Source organism: Leptonotus elevatus, chromosome 13 (genome assembly GCF_054856555.1).
Source record: "Leptonotus elevatus isolate MCC_2025b chromosome 13, RoL_Lele_1.0, whole genome shotgun sequence".
Taxonomy (NCBI): Eukaryota; Metazoa; Chordata; class Actinopteri; order Syngnathiformes; family Syngnathidae; genus Leptonotus; species Leptonotus elevatus.
The window spans coordinates 5,576,118-5,599,746 of NC_141251.1; the positions used below are offsets into that span (position 1 = coordinate 5,576,118).

General features: G+C 40.2%; 2 protein-coding genes across 6 annotated transcripts in view; both read left to right on the top strand.

The window, feature by feature from the left end:
* The window catches only part of LOC147163575 (cGMP-dependent protein kinase 1), a 115,457-nt gene extending 103,013 nt beyond the window's left edge, over positions 1–12,444 (top strand). For all 3 annotated transcript variants that reach the window (XM_086093160.1, XM_086093159.1, XM_086093158.1), the window contains 10 exons: positions 632–706; positions 5,626–5,722; positions 5,832–5,971; positions 6,387–6,476; positions 6,799–6,940; positions 7,011–7,174; positions 7,247–7,369; positions 7,440–7,502; positions 8,765–8,831; positions 8,905–12,444. In XM_086093160.1, coding sequence (XP_085949286.1) covers positions 632–706; positions 5,626–5,722; positions 5,832–5,971; positions 6,387–6,476; positions 6,799–6,940; positions 7,011–7,174; positions 7,247–7,369; positions 7,440–7,502; positions 8,765–8,831; positions 8,905–9,003 — 1,060 coding nt within the window. In that variant the 3' untranslated portion in view covers positions 9,004–12,444. The remainder of the gene's footprint in view (positions 1–631; positions 707–5,625; positions 5,723–5,831; positions 5,972–6,386; positions 6,477–6,798; positions 6,941–7,010; positions 7,175–7,246; positions 7,370–7,439; positions 7,503–8,764; positions 8,832–8,904) is intronic.
* A 313-nt stretch (positions 12,445–12,757) lies between these two features.
* Positions 12,758–18,101, top strand: LOC147163576 (dickkopf-related protein 1-like). Of its 3 annotated transcripts, none has more exons than XM_086093217.1 (5): positions 12,758–12,823; positions 15,345–15,753; positions 15,968–16,112; positions 16,217–16,327; positions 17,691–18,101. In XM_086093217.1, the coding sequence occupies exons 2-5, from the start codon at positions 15,571–15,573 to the stop codon at positions 17,945–17,947; spliced, it is 696 nt and encodes a 231-aa protein (XP_085949343.1). In that variant the 5' UTR covers positions 12,758–12,823; positions 15,345–15,570; the 3' UTR covers positions 17,948–18,101. The 3 variants fall into 3 exon arrangements, with proteins under 3 accessions (XP_085949343.1, XP_085949346.1, XP_085949344.1); XM_086093220.1 differs by having other exon boundaries at positions 15,971–16,112; XM_086093218.1 differs by lacking the exon at positions 12,758–12,823 and having other exon boundaries at positions 14,928–15,753.
* Positions 18,102–23,629: the final 5,528 nt, after the last annotated feature.

A 23,629-nucleotide genomic window follows, 5' to 3' on the forward strand; every position in this document is an offset into this window, starting at 1 on the left:
AAATTGTCAATACAAACACAATATTATTGTGTTCCATGTTTAATATCTATGACAGAATAGACTCTTTCCTTTTTCTTTTATAATCAACAGTAGAAAAAAAAGGTAGGTTGCACAAAATGCAGCCATTTCTCCCACGGACTCTCAAACTGTGTTGATCTCGCATCTAAAATGGGGCAATGATGTCATCTACTGGTGGTTTTGCTTCATTCACTAAGGTTGTTTCCAAGTTTGAAATTTACAATGGAGCAGAATCAGATATGCTTCCCCAACCAAAAAAAAACGTCATTTACAAGTATACTTGTAATTTGTCATACGGTCAAAATTTGCAGCAGGTTCAATGTCCCTGGCTAATGGCCCGAGCACCAAATCATTTCAAATGAGTTCTAATCAGGTCACCTTGCACACACGTCACAGCTTTGTCATAAAGTTTTACAGTAATAGCAACTCCCAACTCCGGCGCGCTCGCTTTTATGGCCTTTCCGATTAGCACCGTCTTCGCCGACTTTTTACAGTCTCGCCCACTGAATATTTTATTATAACTGGCAGCATTTGTTATGACAGTCTGGTCCGGTTTTGCATCAGCCTTTCATGCACAAAAAGTGTGTTGACGCCAGCTCTTCCTTTATTGCAGTTCATTTAAGCATCTGATAGGAGGCTTGGAGGACGTGTCCAACAAAGGCCACGAGGATGTCGACGCCAAAGCCAAGTAAGACGCCGTTATTCATATGAATATGAGGTGTTTTATATTTCATTTTAAACACTCTTATCATCCAGTCACAGAGCACTTTCAACAAATAGCAGCAGTTTGTGGCCGAGCATTTGGTTAGAAACCCCATCAAAAACTGTCCAACTGCTGAATGTGGATAAAAGCGACGTCGAAAGGCTCAAGGGTGAAACTGAGCACAAATTCGGGCATGTGGCGCGTTGCGCTTGGCCGGGGGCGTTAATGGCCCATTGGAATCAAAAAATAAAAAAAGGTTCACACGCGCTAGTATAAGACATAAACTGCACCTTTAGGTCTGCTGCATAACAACAGATGGTTGAAAATTGAAGTGACGACCTGCGACTCAGTTTTACCGTCGCCATGGAAACAAGAGAATACCAATGCAGAAGTCATAAGGCACTCTCAGCTATGAGTTTACTCTTAGTTTTTTTTTTTAATTGACACTAACATTGAAATATGAATATGCTACATATTATGAGGTGTGCACAATATTTTGCACCTTTTATGTCACCAAAATATAAATAATAACTAAATGGTCTTCGGTGGGGTCTGTAAGGCAGATGTGCTAACCACTTTTTCATTATGCTGACCACTGTCAACACCTCAAAAGTTATAATTCTGAGTAAAGATGATTGATTTTGAAAAATAATCACATTTTTGTGATTGCAATTTAATATGCAATTATTTTTTCTGACAAGTACAAACAGTAAATTAATCTGTATTACAATAGGCAATATCATATTTATTTAAATAAAAAAAATGAGCATATACAAATATGATTTATTTTTCTACCTGAATTAAAATTACCATATTTTCCAGACTACAAGTCACACTTTTTTTTTTTATAGGTTGGTTGCGGATCTAGACTTATACCAAATGGTCCAGTGCGACTTATGTATATATATTTTTTTGCCTAGTGCGACTTATACTCCGGAGCGACCTATAATACGGAAAATACGGTAACTTCTTTTAAGTCTTTTAAGCATGCACTACGTCAACTAGACAAAATTCTACCAAACAACAATAACACAAACAAATGTGTCTCTTGTTTCATGAAACAGTCATGTTAACACGTGGACTGCACTTCTTAATCACTGAACTTATCTAGACACTATATAAATAAATACATACATACATAAATAAAGAAACAGTACATATATAAACAAAATGAAGCATTTTTTTTCTTCCAAATTGTAGTCTTTTCAATTTGAAAAGAATCCATTTGAATTCGATTCATTCTTCAGCCCTACATCAGAAATTCCTCCCCGAAGTTCCACCAGCGCCATTTTTAGCTCGAGTTTCCCGTGCCGCGCGTGCGTCACTTTGTTGGAAGTTCCCAACCTAGCCTAACAAGGCTGCGCTGCGCGGCAAGAAAAGCCTGAGTCAGCATTCCGCGGCGATGATCCTTTGGTTGCATTGCTGTCAGGATGCAGCTGCTCCCCGCTGTTAGCAGCGCTTTCCTTCAAAGAATATCAACGTTGGTTTTGATCAAGCCGCTCGTTCACTCAGCGGGAGTCTGCGATTACCTGAAATAGAATAGATGCATTATTCTGCATGTTTTTTGTTTTTGTTGTTGTTTTTTTTAAGCGCAGTGCCGCATTTAGATACTCTGTAACTTTTCACAAACAGTTTTTGGGCTTTAGGATAACATTTCACAATGAACCTAAAATGCGATATAGCTTACATGTGAACTTTAATTTGACCTTCTCTAAACTTTGACACATCCAACTGCTCAATGTTTCACACATACTTCAAATGTTGCCATTCTGTGCCCTGTGAGACAACAGCAAGTCACAAAGTCAAATTCAAGTTCATCTGGAAAGGTCATATCGCATTTTCGATACATCCTGAGAGAAAACCAAAGCAGACTGCAGTGCACAAACTAACTCCGTCCCAAACTCAGAGCGATTGTATTATTTCTATGACCTCATCAGTCCTCCACCGTTTTATCACCCACTGGGGTGCGACTCCATCTGTAGAGGACCATTTTGCCATGCAGCGCTTTTAAAAGATTTGCCGTAGAACGACGTAGCCTTCTACCTGCAAATGTGCAATTGTAGACAGCCGGGGGCTAGTTAAGGCACCTTGAATTGACATTTCGTGCTTGGCTAAAAACTGAGCAGTGGTGAAGTGAAAGCCAATATTTCACCAGGAAGCTGCATAACTGTTACCATGGTAACTCCCAATATTGGGCTATCATTAGATTCAAGTGCTAACTTTTGACATTTAGTCTGGCTTTGGTTTAAATCAGGTATTATAGTTACAGTTTGGGTTTGCGTACACCATATTTGGTAAGATTTAGAATGAACGGTTTGGGGTTTTACTAAGGTTAAATTCAGGGTGAGATTTTGTTTTTTTTGTTAGTGTTAGGCTTTGATTTCAGTTAGAGTTAGTGTTATCATTAGGTTTTTGATTAAAGTTTGATTTCTAGTGTAGCCCAGAGTTCAAAGCAAACATGGTGGTGAAGCAGCATTTAGCTGTTATGCTGCACACCGATGGAATAAACTGCCAACCGAAGTGAATTCTGAAGTCTGATGGTTTTTAAGTCGGGTTAAAATTTTTAATTTTTTCCATGTTTATTATTGAGGCAAAGCAAGTTTTATTTATATAGCACATTTTTTAGCACAGTGCAACTCAATGTGCTTAACACAAGCAAATAACCTACAAGCATCAACAAACACGCAACAGTTTACGACATTAAGTAGCAAAGAAGAAAAAACTAAAGTAGCGTACAAAAATTACTAAAATAACATAAATTGACAATGTTAATACACATTAACGGAAATATTAAAGAGGAAAATTAAAAAAACATTAAAATAAATAGTTAATAATAGTTTTCTAAAATAATTTAAAAAAAAAACATGATTGGATTTAAAAGCATTTACTCTCGGGGCTGACTTCACTTCTGTTGGCAGCCTATTCCATTAGTGTGCAGCATAACAGATGAATGCAGCTTCGCCATGTTTACTTTTGGCTCTTTTTATAGATTTCAATCAGCAGTTAAAAAAAAATATCCAGGATTTGCCCTATAATACTTGCCAAGCCTATAAACACTGGAAGAAACATTGAAATCTTTTTCTGCACTATACATTCTTTTTTGTTTAGTTTAGTTTAGTTCTCTGTGTTCAAATGTACTTTTAATCATGTATTGAGTTACCCTGTGGATAAAATGTGCTTTATAAATAAAGCTGCATTGCCTTGCCTTAAAACCTTGGGAAACTGTCCCTGGAAGGGGCATGGACAAAATGTACAATTACAAAAATAAAAAGATCATTACAGAAAATGTCTTGGTCAAAAACTGAATTAAACAACAAGGTGTTCATGAATTAGGGGCAATAGCACTGATCTGAACCTGAAGCCAGTCTAGCACGCGTGTAGTGGGAAAAGTGTGTGATGGATGCAGTCCAGCTTTGTTTCAAGGTCAGGCTTATCTGTTTAAGGTTTGACGTATGGCTTGTAGTCATTGTGGATCGAGCGGACAATCTCCTATTGTTCCCTTTCACCACTGAGTGCTTCCGCTATGGAATAACAACAAGTGCTTTTTCCCTGATGGAAAAAAAATCCACATAAGTGTAAGAATGCACTTTTAAGTCTGCCCAAAACATCATCGGCTGCTCTTGTGAGTCTATTTCAGACATTCATGACAAACGAATGCAGCATTCTAACAGGGCAATTCTGCCATCTGCTGGCTACTTGTGGAAATACATTTGCTATTTGTGGGCAAGCTTGGCCTTGAAATATGAGCATTTGTCTTTTCTGTTGACTGCGAATGTAATTGGGCACGCCGTCAATCTTTCTGACACTTCATAATGACAGAAAATAGCCTCTTTTTCTGAAGGATTTGAATGATGTGTTTTTCTGGGCATCCCTCCAGATAATGAATAAAAAAATCAAAAGCTCACGTGTGAATAATCCTTTAAATTCGTTACCGGGTCTACGCACATAAATAAACAAAGCCTGCCTAGGTTACCTCTCTTTGTTTGTAATAAACACTGAGCTGAAATTCAACCTCCAATTTTTGCTTTAAAGGGATACTTGACTCATTGAGCCATTTTCAGGAGTAAAAAGTTCATATTTTGTCCAGAATGAATTTGATAACTTCATTATTTTTTATTTACAATTAATATCTTTAAAAAATAAATGTTCCACTTGCTGTTGACTGAAGATGACATCACCTGCGCCGAGGAAGTAGGTAACGACCAATCATGGATCAGTTTGCTGACCAAACCCAGAAAACAGGTGAGCCATGATTGGTCGTTACCTACTTCCTCGGCACAAGTGATGTCATCTTCAGTCGACCTCAAGTGGAAATATCTGTTTGTAAAGGTATTAATTGTACGAAAAATAATGAAGTTATCAAATTATTAACATTGACAAAATATTAACTTTTTGCTGCTGAAAGTAGATCAATGAGTCAAGTATCCCTTAAAACTTTGAGTCGCGCGAGCAACTGACCGGCTGGTTTCAAATATTCCGAGTGACCCACAAAGAGCCCGAGGAATACTAAGACCGCTGATCCAGATCCTGATCTGACGAAACTCGATCCGGATCAAACAGTAACCGGAAAACACGGGCGGCGTGATGGGATCAGAGATGAACACGTGGAAACAATTTCTGCACGGGGTGGACAGATGTCCGCTGTCGTCTAATGGGTGCAGGCTGAGGACACTTGAGTCTCTTTCCGAGGGAAGCTTTTTGTGATTCATACACTCGGCATCCTTGGGGACATCCCCGATAGATTACTGCGAGGTAATCCGCTGAGATTTGCAAACAAATGAACACAAAGACAAAGTTGAGGGTGGATTATCTTGTTGTCTTTCATCATCCGTTTAATGTCTAATCCCATTCCTTGTCTCGGCTTTTCTCTCCTCCTCCCTCCTCCTCCTTCAAACGAACCGCAGGTACGAAGCCGAGAATGCTTTTTTCTTCAATCTCAATCTGGCTGATTTCAACATCATCGACACTCTGGGGGTTGGCGGCTTTGGTCGTGTGGAGCTGGTAAGGAGAAGGGAAGGTGTGACTCTTCCATGGGAATATGAATGACGGCAATCCAATCGGCCGCGCATGCTAATTCTCTTTATTTCCTTCTTTCGTCATCTCGCTTAAGGTTCAGCTCAAGAGCGACGAGAACAAAACCTTCGCCATGAAGATCCTCAAGAAGCGGCACATCGTCGACACCAGGCAGCAGGAGCACATTCGCTCGGAGAAACTCATCATGCAGGAGGCACACTCGGATTTTATTGTTCGGTATGTAATATGGCTTTTGTACGGATTAGGATTAGGGCCAGAGAAGGGGGGGGGGGGTTGGCAGGATTCTGACTTTAATCTCAGAATTCTGATTCTGACTTTAATCTCAGAATCGGACTTTAATCTCAGAATTCGGACTTTAAAGTGAGACTTCTCACTTTATTCTCAGAATTCGGACTTTAAAGTGAGATTTCTGATTTTAATCTCAGAATTCGGACTTCAATCTCAGAATTCGGACTTTAATCTCAGAATTCGGACTTTAAAGTGAGACTTCTGATTTTAATCTCAGAATTCTGATTTTAATCTCAGAATTCGGACTTTAATCTCAGAATTCGGACTTTAAAGTGAGACTTCTTACTTTATCCTCAGAATTCTCACTTTAAAGTCAGAAATCTGACTACGGTGTGTTTCCCAGACTCTATAGGACATTCAAGGACAGCAAGTACCTCTACATGCTGATGGAAGCCTGTTTAGGAGGAGAACTGTGGACCATTCTCCGAGACCGGTATGCTCTACGAAATTACATGTGTTTAAAATGTCTTTTTACAGTTGAAATATGATTGCCGGTCATGTTAGTTAAAGTTTACTGTCAAACTAAACAAAAAAAGAGACTAGTAAAAAAAGAAGAAAAATATTCTTAAAATTTAAGGGGAAAAAAATCTGCAAATAGCTGATTCCATAAGTGCCGTACAGCGAGTATACTCGGGTCGGTTTTGCTATTCATTTGAAAACGGAAAAAAGATTTGCGATACAAAGTCATCTTGAATCACAGGACACCGCTGTTCAGTAAATGTGAATTGTCTGAAATGTTCTCTTGCTGTTCCCAGAGGTTCATTCGAGGACTCGACCACCAGGTTTTACACAGGCTGCGTGGTGGAGGCCTTCGCTTACCTACATTCCAAAGGCATCATCTACAGAGACCTCAAACCTGAGAACCTTATACTGGATCACAGGGGTTATGCCAAACTGGTAGGAGCGCCTAGAATCTTATCTCAGTCCAGATGTTCCTTCCATAAACTTCAAACTGTCTTCTCGCTAGGTGGACTTTGGTTTTGCCAAGAAGATTGGCTTTGGGAAGAAAACGTGGACTTTCTGCGGGACGCCCGAGTACGTAGCGCCGGAGATCATCCTGAACAAAGGTCACGACATCTCCGCCGATTACTGGTCACTGGGCATCCTCATGTTTGAGCTCCTGACCGGCAGGTACCAGCAGCCCGGGAACATGCTTGCTATGTTATCTCCATGGGAGCCAAATCTCATCTGATTTATTCCTAGCCCTCCATTCTCTGGCCCCGATCCAATGAAGACCTACAACATCATCCTGAGAGGCATCGACATGATTGAATTCCCAAAGAAAATTACCAAAAATGCTGCCAACTTAATCAAAAAGCTATGCAGGTGAGTGCTTTGTGGTTTTTGACCTGGCGTTTATTTCATTGGCGTGGCAACTAACGCATTGCCTTTGCAGGGATAATCCTTCTGAACGACTGGGAAACTTGAAAAATGGTGTCAAAGACATCCAAAAGCACAAGTAAGCAAACTCATTCATGACTGAGATGACATGTGGATGACATCGTTATTTCAGTTTTGCTCATAATGGCATCCATCAAATACAATAGAATGCTGCCTGTCAGTGCAATTCACTTCATATGTGCAGTGTAATTAAATAAGGTTAGCAGTTGTTAGCTAAATACAATTGAAAAAAATAATAATAATAATTGAAGATGTTTAAAATATCATTACATAACAAATATAGTCCCCTCAACAGTATCCTTTTAGCATGTCAGAAAATAAAATCCATTTTTGTTTTTAAGCATACTTTTTTTCTTCTTTTTTTTTTAAACCATCATATTGGCAGTTTTGTCATCTTCAAGTCAAAGTGTACTTTGTATGCAGTAGTTCTCAAATTACAATGAAAAGATGCATATGATCAGAAAAAGAAAGATATCTGAAAATTAATAGAAATGTAAACTTTTCAAAAATGTACATATAGAAAATAAAATACGGTACATATTTAAAAATAAAAATTGATTCATTTACACAAAAAAGTCACCTTTTTAAAAATGTTAAGGTTACCTATCCTCCCATTTTTTTTACCTGTTTTTTGTCAGAATTTTTTTCACAGGTTTTAATCTCATTGCACGTGTTATTATGATATAAAAATGTCTTCTATTTTTGCTATTCACTATCTGGCTCTGTCCCTCCTTCCTGTGAATAGCAGGGTTCCAATTTAGAATGGTTTATTTAAATAAATAAAAATCCACTGCGTTTTCTTTACGTGAGACTTTACAAAAAGGCAAAGAAAAGGTCTGCTTATATGTCAACTCTTTCTTTAATTTTTTTTTTAATTTAATCTCTAAGAACCGTGTATTTCTAAACATGGTCTTTGTTGTCTTTTTAGGTTTTATTTAATTTATTTATTTTATAAATATTTATAATATATTTATTTTATTTGTAATTATTTTAATGTACTCTTTTTTTAATTTTATTTTACCTATTGTATTTTACTATTCTACTGACAGTTTTTATTTTTGTAGTTGGTTTTATTGGATTTTATGTGTACGATAGTGTTGCGGATCTTAATGTGCAGCACTTTGCAAACGCTTGTTTATAAAATGTGCCTATAAAGAAATAAAGTGGATTGGAATGGATAAATATTTATTTTATAGACAATGTTGATTTAACTTTTAAGTGTGACACATTTGAATTGAATCATTAAATAAGTATGTTTCTTTCACCTCCGAATACAGTATTTAAAAAGTGTGAGATCGACGGCGCTCTTTTTGTTCGTAGGTGGTTTGAGGGCTTTAACTGGGAGGGCTTGAAGAAGGGGACACTGACGCCTCCGATCATCCCCAACGTAAGTGGATTTAGTGCTTTTTTGTTCTGCGTCTGCGCAGAAGTTTTTAACAAAGGCGCTTGTTCCCGGTCAGGTCACATCAGCAGTTGACACGAGTAACTTCGACAGCTTCCCCGAAGACAACGAGGACCCGCCGCCTGACGACAACTCCGGCTGGGACGTTGATTTCTGAAGTTCTCCTTCAAGCTCGCCGCGGAACCAAAAGAAACTTCTTTTGTTGATAACGAAGGCCACGCAGAGGACGTGGCTACGTGGTCAAAGAAAAAAAAAAAAAGGAAAAAAAGCAAAAGAAGTCGATTTTAACGGATGGATGGCACGCCCGACTTGGGTCACCGATATGCCTTTATTTCACTGTGGCCCCGGATCAAGCATTTATAGCGGGACAGCTGTAGCACACGTTCGGTGTTGTCTTACACTCGGCTCTAAGGCGGAGAAAGTGCAGGGATACACGCGCGCGCACACACAAACATGGCCGGCGACGGATGGCCGACGTTCCCACGTGACGGGCTGCCGGCCGATGTTTCTGCTTTTTTGTTGGTGTTTCTTTTTCGGATAAATAAGCGTGTGAAAATGTGAAATGTTGTGCTCCGATCATCGCTTCTCCCGTTGTACAACAAGTGCTCTCGACTAACCTGAATGTCACCGATTGCCGCATTACATACTGTAGTCTTGAACATTTTAAAGGAGACATATTATGCAAGATTTGTTATCTTTAATTTAACTCCCAAAAACGTATACAAATGTTCTATTTTGAATATTGCCATGGTCCCAAAAACGTATATATACGTTTTTTATTTGTTTGTTTTTTATGCTAAAGCATAAAGCTTTGATAGAGCTTCTGACATGAAGAGGTCGCATAAAGCAATGGTAGTTATTACAAAATAATTACAGCAGGTGGCAGCAAAGTATAAGAGATAAACAATTGCCATGTTGCAACAAGCTTTTTTCCCCAGTGTTTTCAACAGGTTTGTGAATAATGATGAAACTTAGCTCTATTCTAATGCTAAATGCTGCAAAACGGAAACAGATATAAATATACTTCTTTTTCCTGATGAAAGAAGAGACTCTAATCTTTCTTTTGGTAGGTTCCATGTTTTTATAGCAATAGAACACAATATGGCTGGGAGTGAATGAGTTAAAAAGTTCCCAGGTGTCTTAAAAAAAATAATAATAATTACAGCACACTTGATATCCATTTGGCACAGCTTGTTTAAAAAAACATTCAGTTTTGGGTTATGGGTGTTTGGCTTCCGTTACTAGGGCGACCAGGGTCAGAGTTAGGGCGTTCTGGCAAAGCTAGCGATGCTCAGTGTTGCCACCTTCCAAACTTATCACCATATTGTGCGACTTTTCTGAACTCTCAAAACAAATGTATAATTTTTTGTGGCTTTTTAGAGATTTATGAGACTCAATCGATGGAGTTCACCTCGTCATGTCCAGACTGCCACGTTTAGCTAATTCAGTTTAATTGTCAGTTTTTTCTTCTTTTAAAAAAAAAAAGGGGGGGGGGGGGCGGACCGTGTGTATTAATTAACATTTTGATAAATGTAAAGGTCATATCCCCACCATAAAAAGTGACTCCATAAAAATCTGATTATATTTTCACTGGTGGGAGCAGCACTTCATCACCATACCACTGAATTACACTTTATCCATTTGTGTAGTAGAACCTCACCCCTGATACTTTCAGTTTCCAGAACCTTCTCGCTGGTAACTCTAATGCTAATCTATTCTGTGCTAACAGTGCAGCTCTGCTTACCTTTTGCCTTTGACATGCTGCGTAGTCCTGTCAGAGTCTACTTGGCAATGGGGCCCTAATTTAAAGAGCATCGGAGTCCGTTTAGTGAAATGACGCCTCTGGGGAAGTGTGGAGGTCGGAATGAGGAGAAGTGGCAGTAAAATAGGCCAAATTGCAGTTGCAGGACATGAGATTGGTGGTTTAACCAAAAGCGAGAGTGTCGAAATAAAGTCTCAAAGCCACTCGAATTTAATGAATACGCCCATTTGTGGTTGTACTTTATTTGTATGCAGACAATGGAAAAGTCCAATTTCCATAATACGTCCCCTTTAAGGTACATTGCGAACACATAAAAAGCACAAAATTGTGTGCAGTTAAAGAAAGGAGACTTTCCAAGTGCCCTGTTTCAGATGTCAAACCATCACACAGCTGACACATGTGAAATGACAACATTTCCATGAGGTAATGTGTCGTCCATTATGCACTCATAGCACATTTATTTTTCCGGCTCCCCCCGTTAGACAAATCATGAAATATTGTTTGGACCGCCATCGCGCCTGTACAGCTCCAACTGTGAACACGGTGTCAATTGTCTTTGGTGCTGCTCTTGATTTATGACCACAGCGAAGAGATGGTGACATGACAGTACTGTTTGCTTTTAATTTTTTTTATAATTTTTTTGTACAGTGATTTCTTATCTTTTCCTGTGCTTGGTTTTCTTAATTGAATATTAATGACGCTGTCTATTTTGTGGATTTTGTTTTGTATTGTATCACATGTGCATGAGGTTAAAAGCGATCTTGAAGGCATCACACCTGTCACTTCTCACGTCTCAACAATCAAGAGCATAAAATGTAAGTGCCTTAAATCAACGGCATAAAAATCATCATCATCGTCGCAAGGCCTTTTTGATGCTGCATGGACACACACAACTGAAAAGTACACCTCGTCCGTAAAATGATTTCATATAAATCCATCACATATGAACGACTGCAATGACATGCTTGTGTCACATCGTTATGAAATCGCACACACGTCATGGAAGCAGGAATGATTTGCAGTTGTACATTTTTCTTTCGATATTTGGGTCATGTGGCATACGGTTCAGACATGAGACCACGTTGAGGGAAGAAATCAAATGGCGGATTGAAATCGGCACAAGTATTATGATTATGAAGATGGGGTTCTGTTATTCATGCGTTGAGAGATGGCGTGTTAAAATGATCAAGTGGAATACAACAGCCGTGCCATTTGATCCCAAAATAGATGAAGATGTTTATTTATTTGTGCTTATTTTAAGTTATATACCAAAAGACAATTTTATTTTATTTTTATTTTTTATTATCAATGCAGGTTTATCTAAAATATTGAAAAGTGAGTGGATTCATGTTTGGACCATTTTCATGTTGACGGATATTTGCCTTGTGTTTTTGTTTGGTTTCGTTGCTGTAAATTAATTTTGCAAAGTGCCATGTGTATGAATTTTTGAATTATAGAGTTAAAAAAAAAAAGAAGTGTGTTGGTGTTTTTATAATAATATAACCCATTTTCCCAGATAAAATGCCAGTAATTTAAACAAGTGACTAAACATTTTTATATTGAGACAATCAACTTTTATACTGTACTGGGGAGCACAGTTGTCTGCCTCACAGTTTTGAATTTCAAAAACATGTCTGGTTCATTGAACAGTATGAACACTAAATTGTCATTGTTCGTCTATCCGTGCGGTCTTGGTCAACTTATTTCATTATGAATATATGTATTGCATGCATTGAAAATATTTGTTATTTACATGGTGCATCTAATATCTAATTTAGGCGTATGGTTTTGGTAGGGAATTACACAATTAAGAGTAATAAAATATATTTAAGTTTGTGTGTTTTTTTATTAATGAAATTAAACACCATTGTTTAACAAGATGTATTTTTGAAATACGTTGATAATTAAAAATAATAATAATAATGTCAATGACACAAGATTATTTTTAATGAGACTGTACCAGTCTCACTTGCTTGTGGTGTCAAAATATAATTTAAAACCAAAAAAACTTGATAAAAATATTCGAATATAGTAAGTTCAATATTTGAAATATATTTTTGATAAGTTTAGTTTGTGATGGTGAGTGTCCACATGAGGGCGCTGCAGGTAAGTGAGCCCTTTCCCACCGTTGGGACTTCTTCACTGAATGAGAATAAACACATGCACGACCCGACTAATGTCTTCCCAGCAAAAATCTACTGTGAGTGACTTATTGGTAAGTTTATAAGTCAAATTCCTCGAGTTAAGGTATTATTCCTTTGAATAGTGTAATTTTTGTGGAGGTGACAACAGGTTGACGCGTCATGGAGATCAAAGGGCAAAGATGGCGCTTCAAAGGGGGCTGACTACGTTCAAAAAAGCGCAGATAAAAGCGTCACTTCAAAAGCCTTGCTGCAATTAAACTGCACCAAAGAGCCTCCGTGAAGCTTTGTCAAGTGTTAAGAACTCACTTAGCGCTCATCTTCGTGTTTATCGGCCGCCTCAACGACATCGCACCGTACCAACATGGCGTCATGTTACACGTATTGACACACACGAAGAAGAACCAGTTAAAGATAAGCGCTCCGTGTAAACAAGTCTGGCTGGAGAATTCCCCGTCAAATACACACATTTTGAAGCCTTTAAGGACAGCTCGGACTCGGGTTCGACAAGCCAGAACGCAAACGGGGGTCCCTTGAGGGTCGAGGGGTGTCCTTTCATCTCCGAAGTGCCAGTCAAGCCTGAGAGGACTCGCCACGGAAGCCTATTAATTCGGTCAACTTTTCACACCCCTTAATGGTCTTCTTGCATATCCTACACATTCATGTCCGCCCCTTGGTGTCATCGGGGGAGGGGGGGGGGGGCATAATTGCCCCCCCGCCACTTGAGCCCTCCCTTTGGCAAACAAGGGGATCAAATGAAGAGTTAATCGACGCGAGTGACTTCAATCGGCCTCAGAAGACGCTTGAATGTCAAAGAACATGATGGAATTAGCTCTGACAAAGACGCCAAACATTTGTTTAGCTCCACATAAGATGAAGTCAAATGAATAATTTTGTGGCAAAGTTGTAAGGATGACCGCAAAACACACGTAACTCTTAAGAAAAAGAAGGGAAAAAAAAGATATCGAAACGCGCAATATTTATTATATGATGTCATCAGACGAGTGAGTTCTTAATTTTTATTGGTAAAAACAAAGCAAAAAAAGCTGAGGCAACACTTACAGATTTTATTCCTTAAAATTGTTGTAAACCTGTGTAACATTATTTTGTTTCAACAGTTAAATGATTAGATTAAAATATTTTGCTCATAAAAGTACACATTTAACAATGAAAATGATCTTAAATGTGTAAAAATGAATAGTTACAAATCTTGTACAGTATTTGGACCACTGAACTGTATTTGGGGGGTGGGGGGGGGGGGGTGGGGGGAATCCTGAAAAAGGATATTTAAAAAAGCAAGATTGAATGCAAATCTATTGTACTGCATGTTGTTTAATACAACTGAGCTGTACTTTAAAATGTGCCATTTTTAAAAGTAAAAGAAAAAAAAAGTATTGTACTGTATTTTAACCAAAAACGTGTACATAAATTACAAGAATCCCCCCTCCAATATGTTTGCTTTTATTTCATGTTTATTTTTTAATTCAGTGCTTCTTCTGACTACCACTAGAGGGAGCCTGTATAGCCTACCACTTGTACTCATTGCACACTTTGAGAATCACTTGTTTTGACTTGTTTGGTGTGTGTGATCATTTTATCATCACATATAGACCTAATTGCCTCGAGTTTTCCAGTGACCTCACACATTTTTCTTCTTCCTCATTTTAACATGTTAATAATGTAATATAATCAAATAAGGTTTAGAAAAATGTGATCTAACTTTTACTTTATCACAAAAAAAACCTTCATTTCTTTTAAAAATATTATTTTTATTGTGTATATGGTCTTTTATCTTACAAAAAAAAAGAGGCAAAATACTAGATGATTGTGTCATGTGTAAAAAATGAACAAAAGCATTCTGGAAATAAAAATGGGCAATATTGTGATGTAACCAGATTCAATTAAGTGTGTCTTAACTATTTATTTTGTCATCTTGACAAACTTGTGCTATGTTTGTCTTTGTGGGCCTGAAAGTGATCATTTGGGGGACAAGAAAATATGAGACAACAAATAGGACCTTAGGGGGAATGAAGAAATGATTTATTGAGCTTTACTAAATGATTATTATTATTATTTTTTAATATTATGCTTAAAGATGTTTTTGGGGAAATATTTTTCATATTATTTAAGGAAAACGGGATTTTTTTTTATTTTTAATCTGGAATTCATGCTTGTTAGTATTATTACGATTAAAAGAATGAATGAATGAAAGATCAACTGAGATAAATCATTTATTTTGTACAATGTATGTTTAAATATGACATCAAAATTTAACATTTAAAATGATGAAAAAGAAGACAAAAGTGGTTGAATATTGTTTTATGGTCAAGTGTGGTAAAAAAAAAAAAAAAAAGAACGAAAGAAAACTGTCCGTCCGTCCGTCCATCAAATGATTTCTTCTGCCCACCGTTGCCATGTGAAGCATCTCGCCCGACTTGTCTGTCTGCCGTTTGGAGCCCATTTTCAAAAACGCCATCTTCCCTTAATCCTTATTTGCGCAGCGGTCCCCCTCCGCGCAATCAGACAGACTTTAACAGGTCGTTATCGTGACTCTCAAACAGATGAGCGTTTTCCGTGCACTCTTTGAAATTCCAGCCCTTCGCCTTTGTTGTGCTCTGCGAGGGGGCGGGAAGACAAACAGGTCCGCGCGTATAAAAGCACCAAGCCGGCACTCGGGGCGACACTGGAGACGCGCCTGCACACCAGACACAAACAACTCTCTCTTCTGGAAAACTTTGGAGAAGGAATTCCTTGGGACGTCTTGTTTTTGCTCTCGCGAACCACCACCAAAAAAAAAAAAGAAAAGAAAAGGATCCCCGTCATGCTGCTGCGATGCGCCGCGCGTTGCTTCCTGCCTGTGTGGCTCTCGCTGCTTGGATACGTTGACACGGGTCCGATTCTGCTCAACTCCAACGCCATCAAGAACTTCGACCCGGTCAGCCCAAGTCCGCGCACCTCATCGCCGGGCAGCGTGGGACACAAATCTCCCGTGGACGCCTTGCAGGTACGCTCCCTGAGTCTCTTTTCCTTGCGTCAAAGTTAGCGCGCGTAAACGTCAGCGTACGTAAATGCGTCCAAGTTAGCGCGCGTAAACGTCAGCGTACGTAAATGCGTCCAAGTTAGCGTGCGTAAAACGTCCATGTGCGTACAAGGAATATCGTTTGTCTTGTAATTTAACGGCTGCCCCCGTTATCCCCCCCCCCCCCACTCCCCCCCAGCAGTCAGGTGTGTGCGCGGACGACGACGACTGCGGCGGGGATGAATACTGCAACGACGTCCGAAGTGCGTGTCTGCCGTGCCGCAAGAACCGGAAGCGTTGCGCACGGGACTCCATGTGTTGCGCCGGAAGCCGCTGCAGCAACGGTAAGAGAGCAAGTAAACAAAACAAAAAAGCCAAATCCAAGTCAACGTAATACTCTTCTTGTTTCCACAAGTGTCAATTCATATTCCAACCTGTTGTTGCTCAGGCGTGTGCCAGACGAACGACATCGAAAGCCCCGGCTGGCATTTATACAACAACACGATGGAGCATCATGCCAAGAGGCCGCTCGCTGTCGTCGAAGCTCACAATGTGAAAGGTAATTATATCATTTACGAAAGAAAATACTAGGCGACGTCCATGTTTTTATAAGTGCTATTGTAGCCCCATGTCTACTTTGTTACACGTGGATTTACTTGGTAGCGCATTTCTTCAGAATCTTTTGACTGTTTTCTGAAACAGGCCATCAACCTGTCTAATACTGTATATAAGTAGTGCTTTGGCACCATCAACCTTTTTTTGCGGGGGTGTAAGATTTTTGCAGATTTTTGGTATTTGTGGCAGGGCTCATTCCACTTCCCTTGCTAATACTGTAGGTCGAATAAAGTAAACCCTTCATATTAGCAGTTAAGCATTCACATATTTGTGGATTTTACTTTGGAATTTAGCCTCCGTAACTTTTGGAAAAACTCACCTATTTGCTGTTTTTTGGGCTCAGGCCAGCTAACAACAAGAACAGTATTGCTTTGGCACTGTTTGTAGCATCACATCTGTATATTCATAGTTTAGTATTCACATATTTAGCAACATGCAGATGTTTTTTTGAATTTATCCACTAAAAAAAAATCAGCTATTTTTGTGCACGGACCGTAGACGTGTCGCTTTGGCACCATGTTTCCAAGGAATTATGTAAATCTAAAGTTGAGAGCTTCGTTTAGAGAAAAGTAGTATTTTGAGGTGTCAGGTGTCAATCAGTCGTGGATTTTCAAAATCTGCGGCCAAATTTATGGCAAATGATTTTGATACCTTTTTTTAATATATACAATTCTCAGAATTTCAGTTTCTCGCCAGCAAATGTGCTCCGATTTCTGTAGTCCTCCATGAAAGCAGATTTATCATCTTTGCGTCGCATCAAAATAAAACATTTGCTTTCACTTTGGAAAATAATCCCCAAAAAATCTTCTTTTCTGACATTTTACAGACCAAACCAGTAATTGTTTTTGAATGAAGGGATGACAGAACAATCAACAGATCAATCATTTATTTAAATAATCGTTTGTTGCAGCCCTAATACATTTACAAATGTGTGTGTATTTGCAGGTTGACATTCACAAATTCACAGATTATTTTTTTTATAACCCATTCCTCCGTTATTCGCTGATGCTCTCTAATGTAAAATGTTAAATTATTTGCTTTGTCAATGAACTCTGTTGGAGTCAGTGGAGGAGCTTCATTTAAATATAAGAAGTCCTTTGCCGCCATCTTGTGGCCTGTGTAGCTAATTACAAATAATTTTAGTGGGTATCAATGTCTTTTGCTGTTTTTGTGCTCACGCCAAAACCCTGTCTAATATAAAAGTATTGCTTTGGCGCGCCATCTTGCACCATCTCAATTCTAAACTTTTACGCGCGGCTTGTCAATTACGTATTCATCATCTGCCACGTTTTGTTTCTGCATCCAAGGTCAGGAAGGCGACACGTGCCTGCGCTCGGCCGACTGCTCGGCGGGCCTTTGCTGCGCCCGCCACTTCTGGTCTCGCATCTGCAAGCCGGTGCTGAGCGAGGGCCAGGTGTGCACGCGCCACCGCCGCAAGGGCACCCACGGCCTGGAGCTCTTCCAGCGCTGCGACTGCGGCGACGGCCTGGCGTGCAGGCCCGAGAGGGGCGACGCCGTCAGCAGGACGTCGGCCCGGAACCTGCACACCTGTCAGAGACGCTGACGCGCCGGCGCGCGCGCGCACACACACACGGGTCACAGACACTGACACGCACACACGTATGCCAACACCCAAGACGTTCTTTCCTGCCAACGCTGCTGACACCGAGACAGCGCCAGGAAGCAAAGACGCGCTTCCTGGGAAAAGTGATACACCCGCAGAGATGATGGACTTGCCTGTGAATGGATGAGAGGGGATGTAGAAGGGGAGGGAGGGGGTAGTGGGGGGAGGGGAAGGGGGGGGGGTCAATTGTCCACGGCGGTTAATGGCAGAGCTGTTTTTTTGTTTCTGTTTTTATGGAACTTGAAGCCTCGGTTATTGCAGTAAATTACTGTATTGTGAATGACGGCTGGGGAACCTACCAGAGAGTTTAATTACGTTTAACCCGCAAATGTTCATAATATATAATAAAACAGTATCCAGACTTATCTGAAATAGGTGAAAATCCACCACATGTACAGACCGTATCATTTTTGTAGTCGTAGATCGACCCCTGCCGACATGATTTAAACACATTTGAACGTATTAAAACAGATTTCAACGTGTCCCTTAGCACCTGTTTTCACACTTACTGCTTATCGTCTTAATATCACTTGGAGGAAAATAGACCCCAAGATAAATTGCAAAGTGTGCTTGCTTTAAGCTGTTTATTTGTCATTCCCAGTTGAAGTTTATTAAAAAAATGTTACAAAACAAGATCATTAAACATTGTATATTAATTAGGGATGTTCAATACCACTTTTGCGTAGTTCACTGACTGATAGCAGGAGTACTTTTCAGACATAAAATTCCCCCCCCCCCCCAAAAAACAATGTCCAAAATGTTTTCCTTAAAATTCCATAAAACTAATGGCAATATTCTATTCTTCAAATTGATCATTTCTAGTATTGCTACTCTTTACTTTAAACAGAAAACCATTCCTGCAAGTTAGCCTAATGCTAACATTTAATGCAAATCAGCATAGACGGGCTAATGAAATTAGCACCAAAGTTATGAAACTTTCAAACTTTTCTACAGCTACTTTGACAGACTTTGTTTGATTGCTTCAAAATCTGTGAGTTGGCACAGGAGGGGAAACACTGTAACGTTCGACCATGACATGTTTTCATAAGTTCTGCGTGGCCCCTCGGATCGATATCGCAAAAAAGGTTCCTCAGCCTTGTTGTAAAAAAGTACGCTGGGGGGTGGCACTTGATTGCGCTATGGAGTCAACACCAGTATTATCTCAACACGTTGCTGCATGCAGTGTAAAAATGTGTTACATATTGTTTTATAAGAAAACGTTATCTATATTGAGAATGTGAATGTTTTATTAAACACTACTCTTAATAACCTCACTTGTCGCTGACCTATTTATTGCCATAGTTTGAGGCGCCAACATTTTTCAGAAGGGTGGTGTGGAGTTAGGGGGGGGGGGGGGGCGGTGGTGGTGGTGGTGGGGGGGGACCAATTACCAGCGTTGTTTAACACGTCGCGCCATTTCTCACAAATCAGCGGGTTGGGAGCGAGCGCATGGTTGGAATACTTTGGCCGCGTGCGCCGCACCAACTCATTACCCACAAATGACTGAGATATGCACACACAGAAAAAAAAAATGCTACTTTTAATGAGGCATTACTGGAGCAGCCCCCAGACAGCGTGCCACATCCTGCTATGGAGGAGGGGGAGGGGGGGGGGTTGGGAGGGAGGAGGGCATGTCATTAGATGAACATTAAAAACAAGACAGGGTGCTGACATATCAAATGGTAAGAGCAGAGAGGTAATAACAAAGTATCGGCCGTGTCTTGGTGAGCGCAAGTCTTTGCTGTCGCCGGCGAGTTTTGTAATTAGAAGCTCCCCTTCGAACCGTCACGCGGTGCACAAAGATCCAGCAAATTGTGTGATTTTGTTGTTGTTTTGAAAGTCATTTGCCGTGTTGCAGCTTCCCAGCACGAGCCCTTCCCAAATACACCTCGGCGCCTGTAATTAGAAGCGTTTCCATTAGAAGATGGGCCGGGAAATTGCTGTGCTTTTTTTTTTCTTCTCAAGTCACATGATAAAAAAAGAGGCAAAGACATTAAAGCGTCTTCATCGGGTTACGTCCTCTTGAAGTGGCGTCGTGTCGATGAACGCTTTGATACTTCGCAGTGCATGCGGCAACTGTGACGAGGACGGAAATTAGTCACAGTTTGATGCTATTTGAACCTTTTCATGTAAAGCGCCCGATCAGTGCATCGGTCATTGTTTCATGGACGAGATACATTATTTATTTATTTGTACTCATTCCTACTTCCTTTTTTTTTCTTACTTCCGTTACTTGTCTCTATATAAGGTCGACAGAAACAGTTGATCGATCAATAAAACAATCAATCTGACCAGCAATCTCAATCAATAATAATATTTAGATTAAAGCTGTCATGATGGAACATGAGTTGGTTGGAGGGAAAAACAAGAATCAAGTGCAATTTGTGCTACTTAAATTTACCACAGGTGAGCAGACAACCGCGACTTGATGGGAAGTGACTGGATTAGTCACCACGACTGGACAGGACATGAGCAGACTGGTCGCCATGACTGGGACGGACGTGACGTGACGTGACCGGACCTGATTGGCCTTGACTTGACTTGCTATGGAGTGGCTATGACTTGCTAACTTGAGCTCACAACAGCCGCCAACTCTACTCAACTACATTCATTCGCAGACACCCACGTCACTCACCAGGCTAGGCTCCGCCTTTTAAAAAGCATAATTTCACAGACAATACAGCCGATATTGTCTGTGAACAACAATACATTTATGACTCAGATGCACGTTTTGCTGTTCAGTAATACAAAATAATTTTTTTATCCGATGACTCGATTAGTCGATGGTGAAATACTGGATTACTATCTAAACGTGCTTGTAAGTAAGTGTGTGCCAATATATGGAGAGGCAGGCAGACACAAGCAAAAGACACCCTCCATTTTAAACAATTTCTGCTGAGTAATTAAGAGTAATGGGGAGCATTGTCAGCATTACAATATACCCCCGCAGCCCCCGGGGCCAAGTCATGTTTGTGGGGGTCCTGGAAGCTATGTGTGTGGTGTGTGTGTGTGTGCGTGTGTGTGCGTGTGTGTGAGTGTGTGTCATCATTACACCAACCTCAGACTAGCACAAGCCACAGGCATGCAGGCCAAGCCAAAAAAGCAGAGTGTGTTTTAGTGTGTGTGTGTGTGTGAGATGCTGCGTTTAGTGGGAGAGTCAACAGTAAAAAAAAAAAAAAAGAACAACAATCATGTGCCCGCTGCTCGTTACTACACATTTAAACACGGTCACGCTCCAATCATGGGGGAGAGGGGAATGCATCGGACGCTCGCGTTGGCCAAGCGAAGGTGTCACACCACAGGCATGACTCGGCAAACATTACGGCGAACATGCCCGTCGTTCTCATGCCACAGTCGACCGATGGTATTGACGTCTGCGGGTTCGCCTCCCCTCTAAGGCGAGAAGTGGGCCCGCACCTTGACAAGATGCATCGTTCCTTGTTGCAAAAGAAAGCCCTGGCACGAGAAATGGGCTCGCTGCAGCGCATTGCTAAGTGCAGTGTGAAAAAGGCATCTTTTACCAGTGAGAGCCGTGTGTTGAAAGAAAAATTGCCTTTGCTGCGCTGATATTACCACGTATCTAATTATGGCAGCTGTGTACATTGCTAGCGTCCTGTTTTAGGGAAGTTTTGTCTGTAAGGATAAATCAATCAATGAATCCAATGGCAGTTTACCATGAAAGTGGAATTACAGTACACTGGAGTAAAAGACAGATTAGGATTTTTTTTTCTGAATGTTTCAGGTAACACGGCTCGATCGAGGAAGGACATGCGAAATGTGCTTATGAAGAATATAAGTAACTATACGATATCACATTCAAGGTAACGTTCATATATTACGATAACGCTGTCTTGAATATTCACAACCAGATATGAGAGTTAGCTTGTCTACAATCAGTGAAATCAACACTAGTATAGCAGATAGCTAGCTAACTAGCATTTGCTAACATTAGCTTGCGTGCGCTCTGACGTTACTTCACAAAGTGGGGAAGAGCGTAGAACTACTCATTTTCTGAAAAACAAGTACTTTTACAGATATTCTACACTTTTATTTTATTTAGAAAAGCTTTATTGTTTGTTTACTTTCGTGTACAACATTGCAGCATTACCGAACACAAAGAATGGCATCACTTGATTCAAACTGGACACCACAGTGAGAGATTCTTGGTTTGAATCTCGGCATAATCATGCATGTTAGGCTAACATGCAGGATTATGGAATGAACAGCTGGAAAAATGAAGCTTCATGAAGCTTCGTGAAGCATTTGTGATATTTTTGACTCCTCTAGATGGCACTCTTGGTTTAAAGATGCAGTGGAAACGTAATCAATGTCCATTGCACTCGCCTTCATATTTAAATTAAATACACCATCTAGAGGAGTAAATAAAATATATATATATTATTTTTTTAATAATCTCCATTTTCCCATCACTAATGTTAGGTCCACTGATGTTTTCTTGTCTATACTGTATGTGTCCGAAGCCATCTGGGATTGGCTCCACCCTAATGAGGACGAGCGCTATAGAAAATGCATGGCTGGTTTATTCAAAATGCTACTAAAGCGAGATTGAAAACACAATAGCGCACAGAATTCCCACAACGATCCCACATAAAAACCTGTCCCTAATCATGCATTTTATTTGCTTACGATGATTAAGACCTGTCTGCTTGATGCGGTGTATAATATACCGCGATAACAATTAATTGGGCGATAAAAGTCCACTCCTGCTGGAGTGGCTGGAATATCTGCCATTGTTATCGCAAGCCAAGCGTCCCGACGGACATCCTTGAAATGCGAACAAACCCACGGAGGCCGCGTGTGTCGTTGCGTCACATGAAAGGAGTTCAGGCGGCACTTGCGAATGTAAAAAGCCAGCCAGCCAGCTCTTGTGTAAACAAACATTGACGAGGAGGTGTCAAACGTTCCGGCCGCTGGCATCAATCTCCTCAGCACAATGCCGGCTATTCATCTTTGTGAGAGGAGGAGGACAATCTACCTGATTGAGCAACACTCGGATAATTAGACAAAAGCGCGGCTCGTTCAGCACAATGAGGCGAGCGCGTGAGTGTGTGTCGGGTGGCTTTTGTGATGCAAGAGGGGCGTGAAAGAAGAAGAAAAGACGAAGGTTGGTGACAAGTTGGAGCTCAAAATTTGAGTGAAGTTCGCAAAGGGTGGGGGTGGTGGGGGGTGGCGATAACGACTGTTGCTGCATGTGATCCGATACCGCCTTTGTCTTTGTGGCATGAGCACATGATCATGATTTGTGGGAATAAAGTATTCCCACATATGTTATTATGATTTTTATTTTCTACACTTTTTTTGCCGTGAAACAACTGTCGTGAAAATCTTAGCGTTCAGATTTTCAGCATTCCCACATGCAATTTCTGCAGAAATTGCACTTTGTCTAGTTCCACTTGATGACGTCATTACTGTACGGTTAAGTACAATAATGTAGACTGCTATTTTTAATTTTACAAAGCAAATCACAACATTTTTGTTGGTGCTTTTTGGTACACTGGAACGGATTATTAGCCTTTCCATTCATTTGAATGGGGAAAGATGCTTTGAGTGTTTTGAGTTAAGATCACGTTCATGGAATAAATTCTCCTTGTAAGTCAATGC